This window comes from Gadus morhua, chromosome 4, assembly GCF_902167405.1.
Source record: "Gadus morhua chromosome 4, gadMor3.0, whole genome shotgun sequence".
In the NCBI taxonomy this organism is placed as follows: Eukaryota; Metazoa; Chordata; class Actinopteri; order Gadiformes; family Gadidae; genus Gadus; species Gadus morhua.
The window spans coordinates 8,333,863-8,357,058 of NC_044051.1; the positions used below are offsets into that span (position 1 = coordinate 8,333,863).

General features: G+C 52.9%; 4 protein-coding genes across 5 annotated transcripts in view; 1 reads left to right on the forward strand and 3 right to left on the reverse strand.

The window, feature by feature from the left end:
- Positions 1–137: 137 nt before the first annotated feature.
- Positions 138–4,261, reverse strand: LOC115541929 (cyclin-dependent kinase 11A). Its single transcript, XM_030353868.1, has 6 exons — positions 3,894–4,261; positions 3,089–3,282; positions 2,936–3,008; positions 2,157–2,247; positions 1,863–1,972; positions 138–1,625 (listed from the first exon to the last, which is right to left on the reverse strand). The coding sequence occupies exons 1-6, from the start codon at positions 4,036–4,038 to the stop codon at positions 1,240–1,242; spliced, it is 999 nt and encodes a 332-aa protein (XP_030209728.1). The 5' UTR covers positions 4,039–4,261; the 3' UTR covers positions 138–1,239.
- A 463-nt stretch (positions 4,262–4,724) lies between these two features.
- krr1 (KRR1 small subunit processome component homolog) lies at positions 4,725–8,690 on the reverse strand. The gene is made up of 10 exons (XM_030353867.1): positions 8,559–8,690; positions 8,130–8,305; positions 7,777–7,911; positions 7,411–7,536; positions 6,834–6,917; positions 6,581–6,637; positions 6,272–6,442; positions 5,783–5,860; positions 5,421–5,520; positions 4,725–5,111 (listed from the first exon to the last, which is right to left on the reverse strand). Exons 1-10 carry the CDS (start codon positions 8,632–8,634, stop codon positions 4,975–4,977), a joined length of 1,140 nt encoding a protein of 379 aa, XP_030209727.1. The 5' UTR covers positions 8,635–8,690; the 3' UTR covers positions 4,725–4,974.
- Positions 8,691–8,807: 117 nt separating this feature from the next.
- On the reverse strand, positions 8,808–17,857 carry LOC115541930 (uncharacterized). Of its 2 annotated transcripts, none has more exons than XM_030353871.1 (19): positions 17,550–17,857; positions 17,320–17,378; positions 17,191–17,251; positions 16,948–17,102; positions 16,773–16,837; positions 16,257–16,347; positions 15,686–15,976; positions 14,909–15,205; positions 14,007–14,258; positions 13,309–13,767; positions 12,805–12,920; positions 12,075–12,294; positions 11,727–11,888; positions 11,334–11,524; positions 11,022–11,173; positions 10,571–10,828; positions 10,214–10,367; positions 9,900–10,011; positions 8,808–9,650 (listed from the first exon to the last, which is right to left on the reverse strand). In XM_030353871.1, exons 1-19 carry the CDS (start codon positions 17,579–17,581, stop codon positions 9,550–9,552), a joined length of 3,228 nt encoding a protein of 1,075 aa, XP_030209731.1. In that variant the 5' UTR covers positions 17,582–17,857; the 3' UTR covers positions 8,808–9,549. The 2 variants fall into 2 exon arrangements, with proteins under 2 accessions (XP_030209731.1, XP_030209729.1); XM_030353869.1 differs by having other exon boundaries at positions 13,294–13,767.
- Positions 17,858–18,038: 181 nt separating this feature from the next.
- The window catches only part of LOC115541931 (crystal protein), a 5,414-nt gene continuing 256 nt past the window's right edge, over positions 18,039–23,196 (forward strand). Inside the window, exons 1-8 of the mRNA XM_030353872.1 lie at positions 18,039–18,744; positions 19,074–19,275; positions 19,716–19,849; positions 20,458–20,585; positions 20,967–21,085; positions 21,618–21,758; positions 21,874–22,046; positions 22,756–23,196. The exon at positions 22,756–23,196 is cut by the window's right edge and continues 256 nt beyond it. Of these exons, the coding sequence (XP_030209732.1) occupies positions 18,256–18,744; positions 19,074–19,275; positions 19,716–19,849; positions 20,458–20,585; positions 20,967–21,085; positions 21,618–21,758; positions 21,874–22,046; positions 22,756–23,196 (1,827 nt within the window). The 5' untranslated portion in view covers positions 18,039–18,255. The remainder of the gene's footprint in view (positions 18,745–19,073; positions 19,276–19,715; positions 19,850–20,457; positions 20,586–20,966; positions 21,086–21,617; positions 21,759–21,873; positions 22,047–22,755) is intronic.

Consider the following 23,196-nt stretch of genomic DNA (forward strand, 5'->3'; position numbering starts at 1 on the left):
GTAGACTCTTATCAGTAGACTCAGTCGTAAATTCTATCAACAGCCTATTCTCTATCAGGAATAGACTATAGCAGAAGTAGACTATCAGACTCATAATTTCTAATAATTTAAGCATGTGTAAAGTAGCACAACTTGGATCAATTCAGACAGTAACCATCACCCACTATCCGTTTATTTTGTAGGAGTCAGTCACACTGACTTCACACACAAATCACATCTGGCACGAAAGATATAAATTAAGAGTGATAGAGACAGATCCATCAAGGATTGAAGCATGGCAACTGTAATGGAGGAATATCGCAAATGCTCATACAATTCCTCAAGGGGTTTGTGTTCATAACTTTCAGACTGAAAGCAAATCTGAATGTCAGCTCAGGAGTGAATGAAACTAAAAGAGAATGAAGAACTGCAAGCTGCTAGCTTAGTGAGGTCCGGAAGAAATTAAAATAAGAACACGTCTGGCTTTGTGGAACAACTTGGCAGTAGCTTTCTTTGGCAAAGAGCGCCATCTAGTGTACCGCTACTGAAACAACAAAAACACAAATAAATACACATGCAAACACACTCGAAAATAACTTACAACAAATAATTTCGATAGCAACCACATAAACAAAGGAGTTAGTGGATATGATAGTAGCCTGAAGGTTAGGCTGGAGCCAGGCACGATTGAAGCAGAACACGTCTTCAAAGTCAAACACAGGATGTTCTAGATTATTATCGTCCTACTTTTGACACTTCAAAATAAGGGCGTTCAGCAGTAATGATAATGTATGTAATATATGATAATAACAACGATGTGACCACATTCTGTGAGGGTCAGGAGTCTCATAGAGTACTAAAGTATAAACGTCACGTTGTCCTGTCAACCGGATTTTCTGTTCTAAACAACCTAAACGAGAGATGGCGTTTTCCATTGCTTCCATGTGTTGTTTCTTTCAAAATGAAAATAAATCACTTTGAAGAGGTGAAAATCACTACCAATCGAAACATGTCGAGGCGTTCATGTATTCCCCTTGGGTACTAAAAGGAAAAGTATGTTAACGTTAGTTTATTATTATTCTTTTTATATGAAGACAATCTATTCTCAATATTACTTACATCATTGGTTAATCAAACTCGCAAATCAATTCGCAAAAAAATCGTTCCTTTTCTATAAAATGTCATGTGGCATAGGATTTCCCCCTGTTCATTTGGTTTGCGTAGAACCGAAAATCGGTTGCTATGGAAACGTGACGCACTCTATTGTGGCCGGGGGTGCCGGCGCCGCACAGAGGCAGAGAGTTCCTCACAGACAGGAAGTTCCTCAAAGACGTTCTCCACACCCCTCTCCAGAGGAACCTGGAGAGTGGTTGGAGCCTCCTCCTCCTCCTCCTCCTCTCCTCTCTCCTCCTCCTCCATGTCCTCCTCTACTCCTCCTCTTCTGTTCTGCTCCTCCTCTTCCTGAAGCTCCGGCTCCACCCCCAAAAAGTCTTCGGCCTGCCCTTGGCCAATCAGCTCTTCGCCTGTGGGCGTGGCCTCTTCTGAGGGCGTGGCCCCTTCAGAGGGGGTGGCCTCTTCTGAGGGCGTGGCCTCACGAGCTGCCAGCGACTCGATGAGCTTGTCAAGGTTGCCCTGACTGGTCCCGTCTGAACAGGAAACAGGAACTACATCATCACCTGCTTAAAGCAACACACCAGGTCACTAATCTACCATACCAACACACCTAGTCCTGTGCACTAGCATAACAACACACCGAGTCATGTGCAACAGCATGGGGGATGTGGTCAGGCCTATGTTGTGACAGTCGTGTTTGCGGGTGGGGTTAGCTGTCGTGCTAGCGGGTCGTGTTAGCAGGTCATGCTAGCGGGTCAATCTAGGCTAACCTGGGGAGCCGCTGGCCGGACACTCCATGCCCCTCTTCTTCATCAGGGAGCGGATCGTCTGCAGCTGAGACATGATCTCATTCTTCTGCTCCTGAGCCACCGACTTAACACTGCACACACACACACACACACACACACACACACACACACACACACACACACACACACACACACACACACACACACACACACACACACACACACACACACACACACACACACACACACACACACGTTACAGAGAGAGAGGTTGCACAGAGAGAGGAGAGTGAGTAAGAAAGAGAGCGACATCACCAGTTGGTCAGGGGGTCCAGCTGTCCCAGGATGGAGTTCAGCATCTTCTCTGTTTGGGCCAGTCGCTGCTCCAGCTCGTTCAGCTGCTTCTCTGTAGTGACACCCGACATCACACCATCATGACAACACACTATCATGACATCACACTGTAGCATGACATCAGACTAGCATGACATCACCCCTGTAGCATGACATCACCCCTGTAGCATGACATCACCATGTAGCATTACATTTACATGCTTTTATCCAACGCGACTGACAATGAGTACATTTGTCAGAAGAAGGTGTAACAACAATATATCACAGTCGGTACAGTAAGGATCTTCATAAAACGAAGTTCCAAGCGCTTCCAATAGCTAGTTTAACCCATTCCCCGTACAAAACAAAGATAGCTAGGATAAAATGCTGCATGATGCTAAGTACGATTTTTAAGTGCCAGGACGTACAACATACAATAAATGTGTACATTTAGAGCCAGGACATACAACATACAATAAGTGCGTACATTGAGTGCCAGGATATACAACATACAATAACTGCGTGAGAGGGGTGTGGGGGGCGGTAGGGGGAGGGAGGAGCCTATGCAGAGTCCAGGTGCAACTTGAACAAGAGAGTAGCATGACATCAACCCCTCTAGTGCAGCCAAACCGGGAGCTGTTGATTTAACATCTCTATGCAAACACGCACCGCCACCACACAACCCTCCCGCCGGCAAACACACCTGTTCATACACACACACACCTGTTCATTCACCCACCCCCACACACACACACACACACCTGCCTCCGCTGACTTGCGGGCTCCCTTCTCCACCTTGTCCTGGTCGGTCTGGGACTGGTCCGCCGCTTTCATCTGTAATGGGACGTCCCACCGTTAGACCCCCTCTAGGTGAACCCCCCCCCCCCGACCCTGAGCAGATATTGAATTCTGACCTTGAGGAACTTGTAGGCAGCGAACACGCCTACACCTATGGCGTACAGTGGCATCAGGGTGAAGACGTAGCCCTTGTTGCTGCTGCCTTTGTACTTGTCGCTCTTCATCTCCTGCTCCATCATCACCTTCATCTGCTGCAGGTTCTCCGTGGTCTGGGCGCCAGCCTGACCCCTGACCCCCCCGCTTGGCCTGGCTGTGTCACACAGGTAAATGGGCCGTATTTATATGGCCTTTTTTTTTAACCAGTGGCCACTCAAAGCGCTTCACCGTACCATTCTGCCTAACATTCACCCATTTGTGCACACATTCACCCACCAACTGTTAGCGGTGTCAGCCCCACAAGGCAAAAGCCAGCTCGCCGGGTGCAGTCAGGGTGAGGAGGCCTGCTCAGGGACACCTCAACACTCAAACTAGCAAACATGCGGTTACCAGTCACTCAATACACCAGGGGGTCACACTTGCTTTGAGTGTTTGTCTATTTTCTTCCACTGCTTTAACATGTCAGAATTAAACCCTTAAACATGCAAACGAAGCTGTCCATAAATCAATGCGACTCTGGGCTGGATGTAGAGACTGGCCGAGACCAGGTGTTAGTATTTGTATTATTTATGCATTTGCACATGCAGGGTGGTTGAGCGACCTGGCTGGTTAAGGGATTTGCATCCTTCACCGACAACACGACAGAGGATCCAGCGGCGGGCTATCCCACTGAGGCCCACCCCAGACCTGCTTCCATGGGGCTTCAGGAGGCACTGAGGCCCACCCCAGACCCCCTCCAAGGGGTGTCAGGGGGGCTTAACGTACCTTTTCTGTGATACCGGGGGTCGAAGCCCCGGGTCTCCGTCCCCGCGGGGCCCGACCCGACCCCCAGCATCCTCGGTAGGACGACAACCGAGAAGAGCACCACCGTGAAGGCGACTACCACCTGCTGCGACGAAGACCACACCATCCTTTTCCTCCACACGGACGCTGCAAGAGGAACTAGAGTAGAACCGTCGCTGGCCTCCGGACCAACGGACCGAGTCGTTCGTGGAGCGGAGGTAAAGTTCTCCTAACTCAAACTGAATGGTCTGCTCTCTTTAGCATCCAGCGCCGGTTCTTGATAAAAACACTGACAGCAGCTGTTGTCCCTCGGAGCGAGGTCTTCCTCTCCGTGTTTACCAGAGCCTCCCGGTACAGGGACCACAGCGCCCCTACCGGTACTGTGACCACAGTGCCCCTCCCTACCGGCGATCCCACAGGCCATTCCTTATTTATTTTCTTATTAACCATTATTGATAATACTGCCATTGGCTAAAGGGCTAGAACAGGCTCATGCCACGAGGAGGCGCTGGTCTGGTCTCGAACTTTAATGACCCATCAGGGATGCAAGGTTAAATGGAGATTAGGTCCATAATCTCCTTGGTCCATACACAGTAGAACCAGCTGAAGACTAGTGGTACTGGCCCGCTCCCAGTCAGAACAGCTGAAGACTGTTGGTACTGGGCAGCTCCCAGTAGAACCAGCTGAAGACTGGTTCCACAGTTTAGTAAGAGGTTCTCCATATAAGGCCATTTCATTAGTAATATTTATTTTAATATGAATAATTATAACAAACAATATTTTAAAGAAAGTTATGTCAACCTCAAGGACAAATGTTTTTTCTCAGAGAAATGTTTTCAATACTTTGTTTATACCCTTCTCCCGTAACAATACAAAAATCTGTACATAAAAACACATCAAGAGGAGGAGGAGCTGGATAGGGAGGAGGAGGAGCTGGATAGGGAGGAGGAGGAGCTGGAGGTGCAGGAGATGTTCTGTTCTTGGTCTCAAGCACAACTGGTGACAGTTTGTTTCATCACAAATGTGACATCATAATTTCCAGACCCCAGCATTAGGGCCTGACCTACAACTCCCCCCTTTTCTTCTTCTTCTTCTTCTTGTCGAGTGGTGTGGGCGGGGCCGGAATGGGCGGGGCTCCGAGCTTCTTGGTTTTGGCCTTCTTCACCTTTACCTTCAGGGCTTCGATGTCCAGCTTCTCTTCTGAGGACAAAATGGAGGACAGGTTTATCACAGGGCCGCAGGATGATCAGAGGAACCCAAAATATATTTACTTCTGACCCTCTTACCCCTAAGAGGATTAGAGGGACTTAACCTTTAGGGAGGGTTTAAAGGGTCTTTACCTTTAAACCCTTTAGGGAGGGTTTAAAGGGTCTTTACCTTTAGGGTAAGGGTTAGAGGGTATTTACCGTTAGGGAGGGTTTAAAGGGTCTTAACCTTTAGGGTAAGGGTCAGAGGGTCATTACTTTTTTGGAGAGTCTTTACCCCAAGGGAGGGTTAGATGGTCTTTACCTTTAGGGAGGCTCTTCTGGACAAAGACCTTCTCCTTGGGAGGAATAAACGCCTTCTTTCTCTCCTCCTGCCTCTTGGAGACCTGCTCAGCCTGCTTAGCCTGGGGAGAGACGGAGGGAAGGAGGGAAAGCCAGAGAGAGACAGACAGACAGACAGACAGAGAGAAAGAAACAGAGACCTACAGTTAGGATGGGGAAGTATAGACAGGTATGTGAGCCATTAAGTATGGGTCGCTGATTGATGGTGTGGTCACAGTAACCCACAGATTGTGAATCTGCACCGTAGTATCGAGTCTGCGAGCCCAGCACAGACAGAAGTCCTCATGGAGCTCCAGTCTCTGGGAGTTGAAACAATGGCCTTACCTTGACCTCTTGCAGCTTCATTCTTTTCTTCTCCGTCTCCTGGAGGAAGAACTCGCCGCTGGCCAGCTCCCGGTCGACCTGCACACACAAAACACATCAGCCTCTGTGCGTGTACCTGTACGTACGTACCTATGTGTACCCGTGTGTGCGTGTACCCGTGTGTTCCTGTACCCGTGCGGGCCTGTACCCGTGGGGTAACAGCCAGTAACAGGAAGCTGTCCCCTCCCTACTCAGATTCCCATGAATGAAACCATCCCAACACGTGTGAATGAGGAAGACTAGTCCCTTCACATTTAACCGATCGGACGTCCTGAGCAGGAAGAGCCCCCCAAGGAGCAGCCCACTACCAATCTGAAAACACTCTGCCACCATGAGCCCCCCCCCCCCAGCAGACAATATGAACACAAGCTATGAGGGTCGCTCCCTCTGGGCCCCTGTGTTTGTGTACCTGTGTGTACACCTGTGTGTATGTGTCGGCTCTGTGTGTACCTTGCTCTCTGGGGGCTGTGGGGGGAAGGGCGTGTACTCCTTCTTCTTGCTCTTCTTCTGAGGTTCTCGTCTCTTGGAGACGTTCTTCTGACGGAACCGTGGAAGGAAGCGCTCCCAGCTCTGGTTCTTCAGCTCAGCGTCCCGGGACAGCTCCTGCTTGATCATCAGGGCCTGACACACACACACACAAACAAACCTTAGTTTTGTTCTATAGGAACCACTTCCATCTTAGTGCTGCGCTCATCTTCTCAGGGGGAACCCAGACGCTCATCTACGTTTATTCTGCGATGGAAGAATTTCCACCAGTACCTTGATGTTGTAGATGGGGTGGATGTTCTTCATGGTATCCATGACGACCTTACGCACCTGAAAACACACAAGGCACCTTCAGAAAAACACAAACGACCCTCACACTCAGAGAAAGAGAGACAGACAGACATCGTTTTATCCATAAGGTCTCCGTCAGTCAGGGGCGGAGTCATGCCCGACCACGCACTCACACAACCGAACTCCACCTTCAGACGGAGTGAAACCCCGAGTAGGAACCCAAGCGGAGCCATACCTCCTTGAGGCCGCTGAAAGGACCCAGCGCTGACACCGTGTTCCCCTGGACCATGACGTAGCAGTTTGTGAGCAGCTCCAGAGCCTGACGGAGAAGACACTGTTAGCATGACGTAGCAGCTAGAGAGCAGCTCCAGGTGGAGGAGACACCGTTAACATGACGGAGCAGCTAGGGGGCAGCTCCAGGTGGAGGAGACACCGTTAACATGACGGAGCAGCTAGTGAGCAGCTCCAGGTGGAGGAGACACCGTTAACATGACGGAGCAGCTAGGGGGCAGCTCCAGGTGGAGGAGACACCGTTAACATGACGGAGCAGCTAGTGAGCAGCTCCAGGTGGAGGAGACACTGTTAGCATGGCGTAGCAGCTAGTGAGCAGCTCCAGGTGGAGGAGACACTGTTAGCATGGCGTAGCAGCTAGTGAGCAGCTCCAGGTGGAGGAGACACTGTTAGCATGGCGTAGCAGACACACTGGCCCCATCAGACTGCCGGCACAGAATGAGTATGGATCCATGACCCTAGGCAGGTGTCAGAGGCCCTCAGCCTGCCTGTGTGTGGGTCAGGGGCCCTCAGCCTGGTACCTTCAGAGTGGATCCTTTGGGGCCGATGAGTCTCTGTCGTCGCTTCACAAAGCGCTCTCTGTTGCGGACCACGGTGCCCACTTTGATGATGTCACAGGCCACGTCGTCCTGCAGGATGCGGACCGCCTGGCCACACAAACAACAACAATAACAACAACCAAACACACACACACACACACACCAGAAGGAGAAACAAGGTCAAGAAGCAGAAGGACAAGCCCAAATAAAAAAAATTTAAACGATAGATATTGAATCCTAACAGATCGTGAACATCTTTCCTCACACCAGACAAACCCCTCCACACGCAGGAGGGCTCCCGCGGCCGGTCACCGTGGTTGCCTACTCGAAGACCGTCGCCATGGTTACCTGTTCGAACGGCACGCTACGGGCCAGCAGCTTGATGAGGTCGCGGGCCCTGACGATGGCGTAGGGGTCAAAGGTCTTCTTGGTGGTGCTGACCGTCACACTACCCTCAATCAGGTCCAGTGTGCCTTTGATATGCTGCAGGGGGAAGGGGGACATTAACCCGGTCACTAACTTCAGCCACTCATCACAACCCTTTAACCTCCGATCTCATTCAGCCTCTCAACACCGCCCTCTGATATTCGGTCTCTCCTGAAGGAGTCTGCGGTGTGACATTCTGCAGAGACCACTATGGGGGGCCGTTTGAGGACACCTCATACCAATGTGGGTCCCGGGACACAGTGGTTCTGACTCACCGTCTCCCCCAGCGCCTTCTCCACCAGCGGCCAGCACTCCTTCAGGTAAGCCTCCCGATACTTGGGGAAGAGCGTGGCGAAGCTGCTCTCCTCCAGCAGCCCGCGCGGGTTGTCGTCCTTCGTGAAGCCGGGCTCCTTCCATCCCTCCGGGACCGTCAGCAGCTCCGCATCGGCCACTACAACCAACAGTTAACCACTTTATGACTCTATACAAACAGTTAACTACATTATAACTTGAACTCTTTGACGAACAGTTAACCCGATTTATAACTAACTCTTTAACTCTCCCCGTGCCCTGATCTCATGGTGATGCACGGCGTGGAGATCGTGGTGATTTAAGTTCACTTCTGCGGATCAAAATGGTTTTACCGGACCACGGATTGATTGATAGCCTTGCGGCACGGAGGATTAACTGTTAGAGACTGGTACCTGGTTCTGCCGTCTTTTTAAACCTCGTTTCTTTCTGCGTTTCCCTCACGCTGCTGCCTTTCGTGGAGGACGCCATTGTTGTTCTCCGAGAGAGGAAGTGACGTCAGTTGTTTTCATATCGTTCGCCCCCTGGCGGAGGAACCGAAGCACTCCCGTTCACAGACGGTTATAACCGGGTTTAAAGATTGAATGCATTAAAGAAAAACAGAAATGGCTTAATTTAGTAACTGAAGCTTTATTTGACTTGGAGCATGAAAAACTTCTCACGTAATATAATAAAGGTAGTAGGCCTCCATTTATACAATTTGGCCTGAATTTAATGTTAGGTTTTAGTTTTCACAAGGTCTTTGGATATCAGTAAAGTCTGGTCACATGTGGAATAAATTAAATAGTTGCCATATTTGTTCTGGTATCTGGTTGGTGCTGGTGGTTAATGAGCACAGACCAGCCCAGCCTCTGAAGATCTGGAGCGTCTCACTATAGGAGGAACCTGCTGCCATAGAACCTCAAGAAGGACCTTGGGTCATGAGGAAGCTGGAACCTGGTGATAAATACCCTCTCCTGAGGTGTGATTGATAAGAAGTTTGTCAAATAGTCTGAATAACTAAAGGATGAACAGAGATCTGTTCAAGTTCCTTCCTCAGGAGTTGTATTTTTTTGCTTTACTTTAAACAGGTATCGGCCAAAGAGCCAGAACAAGAGCTTCACTCTGATTGGCTGTTCTTGGAACAACACAAGGCCAGGGCAAAAGGAATTACTACAGAGACCGGTTGGAGTTGGACCCAGACGGGGGCTTTATTGAACTGTAGTACGAGCTGATGGATAATGCAGCCCCCATGAGCTCAAGGCTAGCAGCACTCAGGGCTAGCTGCCCAACAGCTAGCAGCACTAAGGGCTAACAGCGCGCAGTGCTAGCAGTGTAAACAGCTAGCAGTGCTCCGAGCCATCAGCAGTCACAGCTAGCAGCGCTCAGGGCTAAAAGTGCAAAGGGCTAGCAGCACTCACGGCTAGTAGTGCTCACGGCTAGCAGAGCTAGCCCCAGACAGCCTATGAAGCCGCCCACCATCCACACGATCACTTTGCCGTCAGTCCCTGGAAGACAAGAAAATAAAACGATGGAAAATAAAAATACCAAGAGACATAGAAAATAAGTAAAAATAAATGTGTGCAAAAATATTAAGATGTACCAAAATATACAGAGATAAAAATGTATGAAGTGGATACTGCACGTGCGATTAAAGGGGTGATATCAGGCCACCAGGTGTGAGTGTGATCAGCCATTACAAGCTGTTTGGTGGCATGATATCACCCCTTTAATATTAAGGAAAATGATCAACTCACAGAATGCTGGAGGGCCGGGTGGTGTAGTATCTCCTCGGACCAGCAGGGGGCCGGCGGAGACCATGGAAGACGGCTCCTCACTCCTCAGCCCCGCCTCCAGCACAGGACACCTCTAGAAAACAACACAACACCAGCCAGAGTACTAACATTAGACTCTACAACACACGGTCCAGGTCTAGGGGTAAGGTGGTCCAGGTCTAGGGGTCTCAGAGTGGGGGTTCATGTCTTGGTGTTAGGAGTTGGTGGTCTAGGCCAGGGGTTAGGGATCTAGGTCTCACAGTCGGGGTCTAGGGATTAGGCTGGCCAGGTCTCACCGGGGTACAGCTGTGCTCCGGTCCACAGACGTGAGTGAGGCAGTGGAAGTAGAGATACTGCTGGGTGGGCATCTGGAACATCTGGAGCGAGAAGCGGCTGCTGCTGCCGCCGCCGTTAGGCCCCGCCCACTGGAGGGTGGGGTCCACTGCACACCTAGAAGTTGCATGGTCCCGTTAGGACACGCCCCCACTACTACTCACCAATGAATTCTGATGGTGGTTGACTGATGTCTTTGCCTATTCTAGTTCATTTTGTGTTTAGAGGAGCCAGGATAGAACTAGCAACCTTCCGGTTAAAAGTCACTCTCCACCGCCTGAGCTAAGCTGACCATCCCCCACCAGACAGGCTGCTCTCACCCGTCCTGAAGCAGTAAAGCCTGCACAGGGTCTTTGGGATCACTGCTCTCGGTGGCCCAACAGGAGGCTAGCTGCAGGTGGACGTCCGGGGCGAACGAGTCGTTGGACTGCAGCTCCACGTGGAAGAACAGGAAGTCCTCTGGGTCCAGCTCCACTGCATAGCGGTAGCTGAACGTGTACGAGGCGTCGCTGTACAGCGCCATGGCAACGCGCAGCACCAGCGATGTGTTGACCTCAACGAGCGACTCGCCACTGAACCTGCGACACCCCACGTTAGCCGTTAGCTTAGCATGTTAGCCTAGCCGTTAGACTAGCTGTGAGCATAACAGTTGGCTCAGTCGATAGCATAGCCATTAGCTGCAGAAGTGTATAAGCTAACAGACAACAGCATGTCATGATTACATTAATTTACTTTTACTAACGATTACCAGGCTCGCAGTAAAACACTAACCAGTCCAGGCCTGCGCTAAGCCCAGTACTGCGCAGCGCATGGCGCGGAAACACACACGCCCAGACCAGGGTGAGGTCATGGCGGGCGATCGTCTGCTCCTCCGTCAGAGTCACCCTCAGGACGTTACGCAACTCCACGTGGGTCTCGTTCACCTGGAGAGGGACACGTGGGACTGACAGGTGGAGGAGGAGGTGCAGAGGGAGGAGCAGGAGATGCAAAGGCGGGAGAGGAGGTGCAAAGGGAGGTGTAGGAGGTGCAAAGGGAGGAGGAGGGGCAGAGGGAGGAGCTGTAGAGGGAGGTGAAGGGTCTCACCAGCCTGGAGGTATTGCAGGGCGAGGCTCTGGGCGGCGTGCTGAAGGAGTAGACGCCGGCGTTCTCCTCCACGCTGCACCTCCCGTCGTTGAGGAGCAGCAACACGTCTCCCCCCAGCCGGGAGCGCAGGAAGTCCCGGGACACCGCCCCCGACAGACGGCCCTCCGCACAGTGGCTGACCATACCCTGCTCTGGAGGTCAGGGGTCAACGGTCTAGCAATGCTAGAACTCAGTGCCAACCTAGAGCCACAGGCCACCCCACCTAGCCGCTTCATCACGGTTCTCCTTAAGCGTTATGTTGGGATGCAGTGTGCCGGTCACTTCTGCACCATGGTTACCATAGTGACGTGTAAACTATGTTCTAGAACGCCATTGTGAGGGGGAATGTCCTACCTTGACAGACTGGTCGGTGCAGGGCATCGTGGGGGCCCGGCATGGCCCCTCCCACATCGTAGTAACCGTGGCGACACACACATGCGTAGGACAGCAGGGTGTTGACACACAGGGAGTGGGCGGGGCAGGGGGAGGGCTCAGTAGCGAGGCAGAGGTCTCGACCTGCAAGACAATACAAGCAATTCACTACGATATGCTAACGCTCAGCGCTAATGCTCAGCGCTAACGCTGAGCATTTTGCTGAATGTCTACCTCCCAGTCCAGCGGTCCTACCTCCCATTCTAGCGGTCCTACCTCCCAGTCCAGCAGTCCTACCTCCCAGTCCTACCCGCCCAGTGGTAGTCCTACCTCCCCAGTACAGCAGGCCCTGGGCGGCGGTCAGGTTGGGGACCCTCAGTGATTGGATGAAGTCTAGCGAGTGTCCCAGGGGGATGCTGAGGTTGCCGTCGCCGACGGGCTCATCAGCGGACCTGAAGAGGATCCTGGAGGTGTGGCCGTCGGGGGAGGAGTCAACCTCCTCCAGCTCGACCCGGGCGGGGCGCGATGGGCCCGACAGCAGGACCCCCAGCTGAGGAACCAGCGTGTGTTCATACCGTGGTCCTGTGCTCATGTATTAATGTGTTCATGTATTAATGTGTTCATGTGTTCATGTATTAATGTGTTTATACAGTGTTCATGTATTAATGTGTTCATGTATTAATGTGTTTATACAGTGTTCATGTATTCATGTGTTTATACAGTGTTCATGTACTAATGTGTTCATGTATTCATGTGTTCAGGCATTAATGTATAAATGTGTTAATGTGCTATACGGTGTTCATGTATAAATGTGTTAATGTGTTCATACGGTGTTCATGTATTAATGTGTTCATACGGTGTTCATGTATTAATGTGTTCATACGGTGTTCATGTATTAATGTGTACATACGGTGTTCATGTATTAATGTGTACATACGGTGTTCATGTATTAATGTGTTCATACGGTGTTCTTGTATTAATGTGTACATACGGTGTTCATGTATTAATGTGTTCATATGGTGTTCATGTATTAATGTGTTCATGTTTCAGGTCATCTCACGGTGGTCTGGATGAGTTCCTCCATCTTGGCTCTGGGCTCTGACTTTCTCAGGGGCGGGGGCAGAGGCCAGGGCACTATGAGGACCTGGGTGGGGCCAGAGAAGTCCAGCTGGATCTCTGGAACCAAAACAGACTTAAGTTGGAGACCAATGTGCATGGGGAAGTTTGGAGAGAACATACAGTAATATATATCCTGAGTTCTTCCTACTGTAGTAACAAACACAGAGCTCCACATGGAACATAAAGTACTTACTACAGAGTACTCCCCTAGAGTTGACTACAGTACAGAGTATCACATGCAAATTATTATAGTACAGAGTACTACCATACAGAGTAATACCCAGTACTGGTTGAAGCAGTAACGTACAGAGTACTGCAGCACTACCCTTCAGATTAATTACAGAGTACAACCCTACATAGTACTACAGTACAATCCTACAGAGTACTACAGTACTACCCTACAGAGTACTACAGTACTACCGTAGCGTACTGGGTGCAGCTGTACCGGGCAGCCCCCGCCCCAGAGCCAGGCCCCGGGGCCTCATGGGGACGCTGGCCCCCTGGAAGAGGACCACGGCGGGGGAGGAGCTCCAGGCGGCGGGGGGGGAGGAGCTCCAGGCAGCAGGGGGGGAGGAGCTCCAGGCAGCGGGGGAGGAGGAGCTCCAGGCGACGGGGGGGGAGGAGCTCCAGGCTGCCGGGGGGGAGGAGCTCCAGGCGGCGGGGGAGGAGCTCCAGGCCCCCTGGCACTCCTCCAGGACCTCCAGGCTGTAGGCCTGGCCCGGCAGCAGGCCGGGCAGCGGCAGGCCGGGCCGCGAGACACGCCCCCGCCGCACCTCCGACCCGTTGGCCAGGGCCAGCCGGTAGGCGAAGGCCAGGTGGTGGGGAGGGGAGACCGGGGTCCCGGGGGTCCACAGCACCAGGGACTCGTTGGCGCGGTAACGCAGGTCCTGCACGCCCCGCGGACCTGGAGGAGAGAGAGAGAGGTCTGGGTCAGGAGGACCCGTCTGTCTGATCTTGTACAAAGCGTCTGTCTGCCCTGGGGAGGGTCAGGGGGACGAGGTTAAAAGTCATGGGGAAGGATGCCCTGTGTCTGATCAGGTACCCGTCTGTCTCTCTGCCTTGAGTCAGTACTAATCTGACTTTATTTTTCTGAGGAGAATCTGTGTGTGTGCACCTGTCTCTGCAACATTAGAACCGGTGTACCTGTGTAGGTGTCGATGGTCTTGTTGTCCATGACGACGCCATCCCCACACAGGGCAACCACCTGTGCGTGGTAGCGGCCGCAGGGCTGCAGTCCCCCCACGGTGTAGCGGGTGAAGAGGGTGGCGCCCTGCAGCGCCCCCTGGTGGAACACCCTGAAGCCAGACACCGACGACGTGTTCCTCACCTCCCAGGACAGCGTGTAGTTCTCAGGCCCCCACGACTCCTGCTGCAGGCCCCCGATGCTGGAGTGGGCTGTAGACAGAGCACAGGAGCTAGGCTAGGAACATGGGCTAGGCTATTAGGAGGAGCTAGGATAGGAGTAGGAGCTAGTCTGTTAGGAGGAGCTAGGATAGGAGTAGGAGCTAGTCTGATAGGAGGAGCTAGGCCAGGAACAGGGGCTAGGCTATTAGGAGGAGCTAGGCTAGGTACAGGAGCTAGGCTAGGAACATGGGCTAGGCTATTAGGAGGAGCTAGGAAAGGAGTAGTAGCTAGTCTGTTAGGAGGAGCTAGGCTAGGAAGAGGGGCTAGGCTAGGAACATGGACAATGCTATTAGGAGGAGCTAGGAAAGGAGTAGGAGCTAGTCTATTAGGAGGAGCTAGGCTAGGAACAGGGGCTAGGCTAGGAGCAGGAGCTAGACTAGGAGTCGGCTGGAGACCTGGTACAGGAGCTAGGCTAGGGGTAGGAGCTAGGCAAGAAGGAGGAGCTTGGCTAGGCGTAGGCTGGAGACAGAGCACAGGAGGTAGGCTAGCACAAGAGGCTAAGATTTAAAATTGAACAGTGAAGAGCGACGAGAGTGATCGGTTTTAAAGTGGCTTCGTTTAGCAGAATGAATGATCAGATCATCAGCTGCAACCGACAGCCCAAGGAACCCGTTAGAGGAGACGACATCCCGTTCCCTGACCCGTGTTGCCGTCGACCTGCTCCATCCTGCTGTAGCGCGTAGTGGTCCCGGCCTGGCAGACGGTCTGCAGGCCCAGCTGGACGCGGCTGCACGGCTCCAGGTCTTTCAGCGTGAAGCGGCGCCCGTGCTGCCAGAGGCGGACCTCCTCCAGCACGCCGCCGCCGCCACCGGCGGCGTCCAGGTGGAAGGCGGTGAGCAGGAACAGGGCTCGGCGGTGGTTCTCAGGACACACCCACGCCACCGAGATACTGCTGCTGTTCCACGACGTGACCCGGAAGAACCGGGGCTCCCGGGGACCTGGGGAGGAGACCGACCGGATGTCCTACTGTAGAACCTTCTTAGAACCAGATGTTCTACTAGAACCTGGTAAACACCAGATGTTCTACTGTAGAACCTTCTTAGAACCAGATGTTCTAATAGAACCTGGTAAACACCAGATGTTCTACTGTAGAACCTTCTTAGAACCAGATGTTCTAATAGAACCTGGTAAACACCAGATGTTCTAAAGTAGAACCTTCTAAACACCAGATGTTGCAAACCACAGATGTTCTACTGCATAACCTTCTAAACACCAGATGTTCTACTGTAGAACCTTCTAAACACCAGATATTCTACTGTAGAACCTTCTAAACACTAGATGTTCTACTGTAAAACCTTCTTAGAACCAGATGTCGTTCAAGAACCTGGTGTTTAGACATCTGGTCCAAACACCAGATGTTCTCCTGTAGAACCAAATGTCCTCCTGTAGAACCTGGTCCCGCCTCCACCCGTCCCCACCTGTGATGGTGCCGATACAGGTCCGGGTCCCGGCCGGCGGCTCCAGGCAGGCGGTGTAGAGGTGGCAGGGCTTCAGCGTGGTGAAGCGGTGGTGATGGTGGCGCCGGTGTTGCTGGACGGGCTCCCGGCTCTCCAGGATGTAGGAGCCCAGCTGGGGGCTGTACAGGGACACTCTGGGAAGGGGAGGGGTGGGGCCAGGGGCCCGGGGACCTCCACCCAGCCCCGCCCAGCTCAGGAGGAGCATGGAGGAGCTCCAGGCCTCCAGCCGGACGGGGAGGCGGGAGGTGTAGCCTGGAGGAGACCACATCATCATCATCATCATCATCATCATCAGGCATGGGAGTCACACACCGGTTAAACTCAATGTTTGTGGAGGTTCCCGTCTCTGGAACCCCTGTTTCACTGTTTATTGGCTGTTCTTATTTAAAGACGTTTGATCAACACGAGGTGCCATCAGAGCAGACCGTCGAGGCGAGACTGTGGACATCGGGGGGGAATCGAACGCAGAACCTTTTGGCTGCCAATCTCCAGTCCAATCTTACTCACCCCTCCCTCCCTCCCCCCGTCTCACCCAGCAACAGCACCAGCTCTTGGTCTTGGTGGAGGATCACGGTGCTGTTCTCACAGCCAAACACCTCTCCAGACAGGAGGTCCAGCTGCTCCTGAGGAGACAGCAGAGAGATAAGAAATGGAAAGTGTGAGAAGAGATGGACAGTGATGTACGAGATGGAGAGAGGCAACAGTGCGACAAAAGAGGGTGAGATAAGAGAGGGTGGGATGAGAGAGTGAGACGGGAGTGGGGTCTCATCTCACTCTCTCGTCTCACTATTTATCTCACTCTTGTGCCACCCTCTCTTATCTCACTCTTTTTTGTCGCACTATTTGTCTCCCTATTTATATATTGTCTCCCTCTCCAGATATATAAGGTATGGGAGTGAGATAAACAGTGAGGTGAGATAGTAAGGTACGAGAGTGAGATAAATAGTGAGATGAGAGAAATAGAAATAAGAGCGAGTGAGTGAGTGAGTGAGTGACTGAGTGAGATAAGAGACACTAGATCTAGCTGCAGACAGCGTCTATTCTGTACCCGAGTCCGGCTGCTAGGAATCTTCTCCGGTCGATCCACACTGCGGATCTTCATGGTGGTGGATCCTTCAAGAACAACGTTCCCCGTTGAGAACAACGTTCATTTCAACTCTTTAAACACTGCAGAGGATGAGCGACAATCTCCATGAGGAGAGCCCACCTGGAAGACAGACTACCTGGGCGGATGCTGACGGTCCAGTTCTTCGCGACTCTTCCGTAACGCAGTGAAAGTTGGTTTTCCACCGTCTGCGGGACCGTCAAAGACACGAACTTCCCCTGCGTCCCGATGGCTTTCAGCCCGGTGCCGTTGAGCCAGATATCGGCCTCCGAGCTGCAGGGAAACGAGTCGACAACCGCGTTAAACACGAGCGACCCGTCGGGATTCAGCCCCGCACCGTAGGCTATATACGTAGGCCTACCTGTTGAAGGCATCGCCTCGGGTGGTCCAGCAGATAGAGAAGGACAGAGGTTCGCACCGCCCTGGGGAACACATGTGGTCAGAGTGGTGGAGCGAATTATCATCTCCACCACTTCCACCTGACACTCACCGCGGGAGATCCGGCCCGGAACCACGATGCATAGGAGGAAGGAGAAGGTAATAGAGTTCCTGGAACAGAGCGGCAGAGTTCAGCTATAAGACCGAGACACCTGGAACCCACGAACCTAGAACCTTAGAACCCTAGACCCCTAGACACCTACAATCCTAGCCCCTAGAACCCTAGACACCTAGAACCCGATACCCTAAACCAGAGGTGTGCAGTCAGTGTCTCAGTCTTACATTTTATTTTTCATCTCAGCCATGTGTCTCATGGTTGTTGACTCGCGGTGCTCCGCAGAGAGCTCGTTAAAACAGCTGCGGACCTTGGCGCTCGGCGGAGCTCGGGATCACTCGGGCATTTCCGACAATCAATTGAGACTCAATTCAGAGAATGGAGACTCTGAGAACAATGACAACTTTATTATAACTAAGTTATGCCGACGTGTCTTAAACATCATCACAGTGTTCTGGTTCTGACCCGGGGGAGGATTAACAAGTCCCTGGACAGCCTAGGACTGGTCCCGTTGCAGGACTACAGGTCCGGGCAGGGGCGATTCTAGCTAGTGTGGGGGCCCTAGGCAGAGGATTGTTGACGGGGGGGGGTGGAGCGATTTTTGTTTTGTTTTTTTTGGCTCTAGGGGCCCCCCCCCCCGTGGCCCGGGGCCCCCAAACAATTGCGGGGCCCCAGGCAGTTGCCTGGTATGCCTAATGGGATGCGGCGCCTCTGGGTCCGGGGAGGGACTACAGGTCCGAGCTGGAGGTCTCCTTAACGCAGAGCGCGCGGTCCGTCATTATCGGTGCGTCACTGGCCGCTTTGTCCAGCGCGCATCTGACGCGGCTCGGCGGGTAAATGAGAGTCACAAGTCCGAGGAGAGAGTCGGACCAACACCCAGCCTGTTGTCGGACCCTCTCCGTCCGCTGTGCTCTCAGAATCCTGAAGTAGCTCATGTTGAACCCCGCTATGGATGCTCGGGGACGCGCTTGGCTCGTTTGCGCGCTGGGGTTCGCGGTTCTGTGCGGCGCGAGGTCGTCAGATGTCGTCGACATGGACCTATCGGGCTGGCTGAGGGGGCTTTATCTCGGGCGGCCTTCCATCACCAACCGGGACCAGACCCGGGGAGATGGGTCCCGGGGCCGCCTCGAGCCGGTCTCCACGTCAACCCACTTTAAGGACTTTGAGTCGGAGGTTCCCGGAGGACCCGGGACCGTTTCTGGCCCGCTGGTGCAGACCAAAAACGGGGCGCTGCGGGGGGTCACGCTGGATCAGGCACACGTCTTCTACGGGGTCCCGTACGCGGACCCGCCCGTTGGGGCGTACCGCTGGAAGCCCCCCCGAGCGCCGAGTCCCTGGCGCGGGGTGTACAGCGCGCGCGCCCCGCGGGCGGGCTGCATGCAGGGCTGCCGAGCGCCGATGGGTGACCGCTGCCCGCATGAGGTACGGCCGCGCGTCACACGCACCACTTCACCCTCACAGATCCCGTTTAGTCCCTGAGATAAATATCGTCACTCAAAAATAAGGGATACTTTATTGTCTTTAATTGATTTGTAGTTAATTGATCTGTAGTTCATTGATTTCTAGTAAATATGGTTCGGGCATCGATGCGGACGGTAGGATAGCCCGCGTGACGCGGTCTGTAATGACTTCACGTTGACCTCTGACCCCGTCTGTAATGATGTCACCCGGACCTCAGACCTGGTCTGTAATGACGTCACCCTGACCTCTGACCTCTGACTCCATCTGACCTTTGACCCCGCCTGCCGCAGGTCAGCGAGGATTGCCTGTACCTCAACATCTTCGCCCCCCTGTCGGTCAACTTCAGCGCCCCCCTGCTGCGGCCCCTCCCCGTCCTGGTCTGGGTCCACGGGGGCGACTTCATCGCAGGCTCCGCCTCCAAGCCGCTCTACGACGGCCGCGTCCTCAGCAACGCCTCCAACAGCCTGCTGGTCAGCCTGGAGTACCGCCTGGGTAGGTACTGATCCTACTGGTCAGCCTGGTACTGGTCCTACTGGTCCCACTGGTTTCACTGGTCCTACTGGTCCTATTGGTCCCACTGATCCCGGTTCCTAAACTTCACCAGCGGAGGCTGATAGAGGGAGAGACAACGAGATGGATGTCTATCATCTCTCTCCATCCGTCTTTTAAGAGTTGAATGTTTTAATAGACTTATTGAATAGGAATGGTAGAATTATATATTGATTGTTCTGTTCTTTAGTTTTTTAAACCTTCAGTTTGTAAACCCCAGATCGTCAGTAGGCTGACAACAGCTCAGGAGGAATATCAGTAGAATAACCTTGTTATCTCTTGATCCAATCACACGCTCTGACGCGGTGTTCATTTGATGGTCTCTAGTGACAGTGTGGTCATGTGATGGTCTCTATTGACAGTCAACTGACTCTGTGTTTCAGGTGCCTTCGGCTTCCTCGTCTCAGGGAAAGACCCCAAAATGGCCGCCACTGGGAATTATGGGATCTTAGACCAGCAGGCGGCGCTGCTGTGGATTCAGAGAAACATCGCTGTGTTCTCAGGAGACCCCAGCAAGGCTAGTCCCCATATGCTAATGCTAACATGTTATCAGGAGACCCCAGCAAGGCTATTCCCCACATGCTAATGCTAACATGTTCTCAGGAGACCCCAGCAAGGCTAGTCCCCATATGCTAATGCTAACATGTTATCAGGAGACCCCAGCAAGGCTAGTTGTAGGAGCCATTTGAGACCTTTTTTGTGTATTCAGTTTGATATTTTAGTTTGTGTGACAAAATTATTGGGGAAATTGTTATTTGTTTCTGAGTGTGTGCCCCCTATAGGTAAGGCACTAATTGTCTATAGCATAAAGGTGTGCCAGGCCAAGGAGAGTGGAGAGTTCCGGCCTGCGAATACCATTATTGACCGTGACCTCACATGCTAATGCTAACATGTTCTCAGGAGACCCCAGCAAGGCTAGACCCCACATGCTAATGCTAAAATGTTCTCAGGAGACCCTAGCAAGGCTAGTCCCCACATGCTACTGCTAACACATGTTCTCAGGAGACCCCAGCAAGGCTAGTCCCCACCTGCTAATGCTACTGATGCTAACGGATATGTTAATACATCTGACAGGCCCTTACAGACATATTTAGAGTGAGAGAAGCTAACTACTGTGTCCCCCAGGTGACTCTGTTTGGGGAGAGTGCCGGCGCCCAGTCGGTGGGTCTCCACCTCATGATGCCCACAAGCCAGCCTCTCTTCAGGCAGGCTGCCCTGCAGAGCCTACCCTTCTCCATCCCCTTCAAGACAAGGTGGCGCTCTCTGGTGGCGGACAGAACACACGGCACCCGCCCAGACACCGGGGACTCTTACAAGAACGCTTCACAAATATACACATGTTGGCACCATAAACACAGAGCATACACAGTTTCCTTGATTTACATTCAGGGGATTTAGCAGACATTTTTATCCGAACGCTTCACAAACATACACATGTTGGCACCATAAACACAGAGCATACACAGTTTCCTTGATTTACATTCAGGGGATTTAGCAGACATTTTTATCCAAAGCGACTTACAATAAGTACATTTGTCAAAAGAAAAGAGAAACAGTGTATCATATAGATATATAATATAGGCTTATGCCATAAACATAACAAACTTCCGTGTGTGTGCGTGTGTGCGTTTCAGACACGAGGCCCTGTGGCTAGGCAAGGCCTTTAGCCGCGAGGCTAACTGTAGCGTTACTGACATCGTGTGTCTGCTAGCGCTCAGCCCCCAGGCCGTCCTAGCGGCTCAGATGAAGACAAGTAGGGCTCCACGCATTCTACCAGTCGGTCTGCCTACCTGTCTGTCTGTCTGCCTGTTTGTCCCTCTGTGTGTCTATCTGTCTACCTGCCTCTCTACCTGTCTGTCTCTCTGCCTGTCTACCTGTTTCTCTACCTGAACACCTGTCTGTGTCTACCTGTTTCTCTACCTGTACACCTGTCTGTGTCTACCTGTCTCTCAGTCTCTCTACCCGTCTGTCTACCAGTCTCTCTGTCACTTTACCTGTCTGTCTCTCTGCCTGTCTCTCTCGACCTGTCTACCTGTCCGTCTGCCTGTCTGTCTCTCTGTCTCTCTACCTGTCTGTCTATCTGCCTGTCTACCTGTCTCTCTACCCATCTACCTGTCTGTGTCTACCTGACTCTCTATCCAACTGTCTAGCTGTCTCTCTGTCTCTGTACCTGCCTGTCTCTCTGCCTCCCCAGGCTCCAGGCTGGTGAACCCGTCTATCTACCTGTCTCTCTGCCTCCCCCGGCTGGTGAACCCGTCTGTCTACCTGTCTCTCTGCCTCCCCAGGCTCCCGGCTGGTGAATCCCTTTCGGTTCCTGGAGGTGTTTGAGACCTGGGGTCCGGTCCTCGACGGCACGCTGATCAGAGAGCAGATCCTCCCCGCCTTCCTGGCGGGCCACTGGCAGACGGACAAGCCCCTCCTGCTGGGTACCGCACACACACACACACACACGCACACAGACACGCACACACACACACACACACACACACACACACACACACACACACCAAGTGAGTCCCCTGTCTCCTGTGTGGTCCTCAGGCACCACATCGGAGGAGGGGGTCCTCTTCGTGAACGGGGTCTTCACCAAGCCGGTCTCCGTGGTGGAGTGCACCGTCTACACCACCGCCATCTTCAAGCAGCACGCCCTGAAGATCCTCCACCGCTACCTGCCCCTCTACCCTAACCCCGACCGCCGGGCCATGCTGGCTCAGGTACCCAGAGATAATAATAGTTTACTTCATGACCGAATAAACCACATTTAGCATGCCGTAGCTGCCCACCGCCAGTAGAAGGCCCTGTAGCATTCTGCTGACGGCCAGTAGAGGGCGCTGCAGCCTCGTGTTCCTTCGTCTTCTGATCGGTATTCAGGCGGAGCCTGGAAGACATGAGGGAGGTTTCAAACAGACACAGTCAGACAGACAGATAGGGCGGCAAATAGACAGAGAGATTGGCAGAAGGGATGAAAATAAATGTCATACATTTGTCAATAAATGTTACATTAACACCTGATTAAAATATTGTGTGTGTTTGTCTATGTATGTGTGTGTGTGTGTGTGTGTGTGTGTTTGTGTCTACGTGTGTGTTTGTAATTGCGTGTGTGTCTCTACGTGTTTGTGTATGTGTGTCTACGTGTGTGTATGTGTGTGTGTCTCTACGTGTGTGTGTGTGTGTGTGACTCTGTGTTTGTGTGTGTGTGTGTGTGTGTGTGTGTGTGTGTGTGTGTGTGTGTGTGTGTGTGTGTGTGTGTGTATGTCTCTACGTGTGTGAGTGTGTTTGTGTATGTGTGTCTCTACATGTGTGTGTAACTCTGTGTGTGAGTGTGTATGTGTGTGTGTGTGTGTCTCTACGTGCATGTGTGTGTAACTCTACGTGTGTGTGTGTGTGTGTGTGTGTGTGTGTGTCACTCTCTGCGTGCGTCAGATCGTGACGGACTACATCTTCCTGTGCCCGGCGCGGCGGGCTGCCCGGGCGGCGAGGGAGAGCCCGGTGTGGATGTACGTGTTCGACCACGTGGCGTCCGACATCCGCGTCTGGTCCGACGTCGCTCCGTGTTACCGCCACGTGTGCCACGGCGCCGAGCTGCCCTTCCTGTTCCACTCCGCCGCCGCCGCCAACTTCACCATGACGACGGAGGAGGGGCGTCTCTCGGACCGCATGCTCTGCTACTGGGGGGCCTTCGCCCGCGGGGGGGACCCCTCCCCCGCCCCCCGTCTGCTGACCCCCTACTGCCGCGGCCCCGCCCCGCCCGCCTGGCCGCGCTACGACGCCCGCCGCCTCGTGATGAACCTGACCACGCCCTGCCACGCCCACCCCGGGCTCCGCGACGCCGTCTGCGACTTCTGGGACCACCTGGGGGTCTAC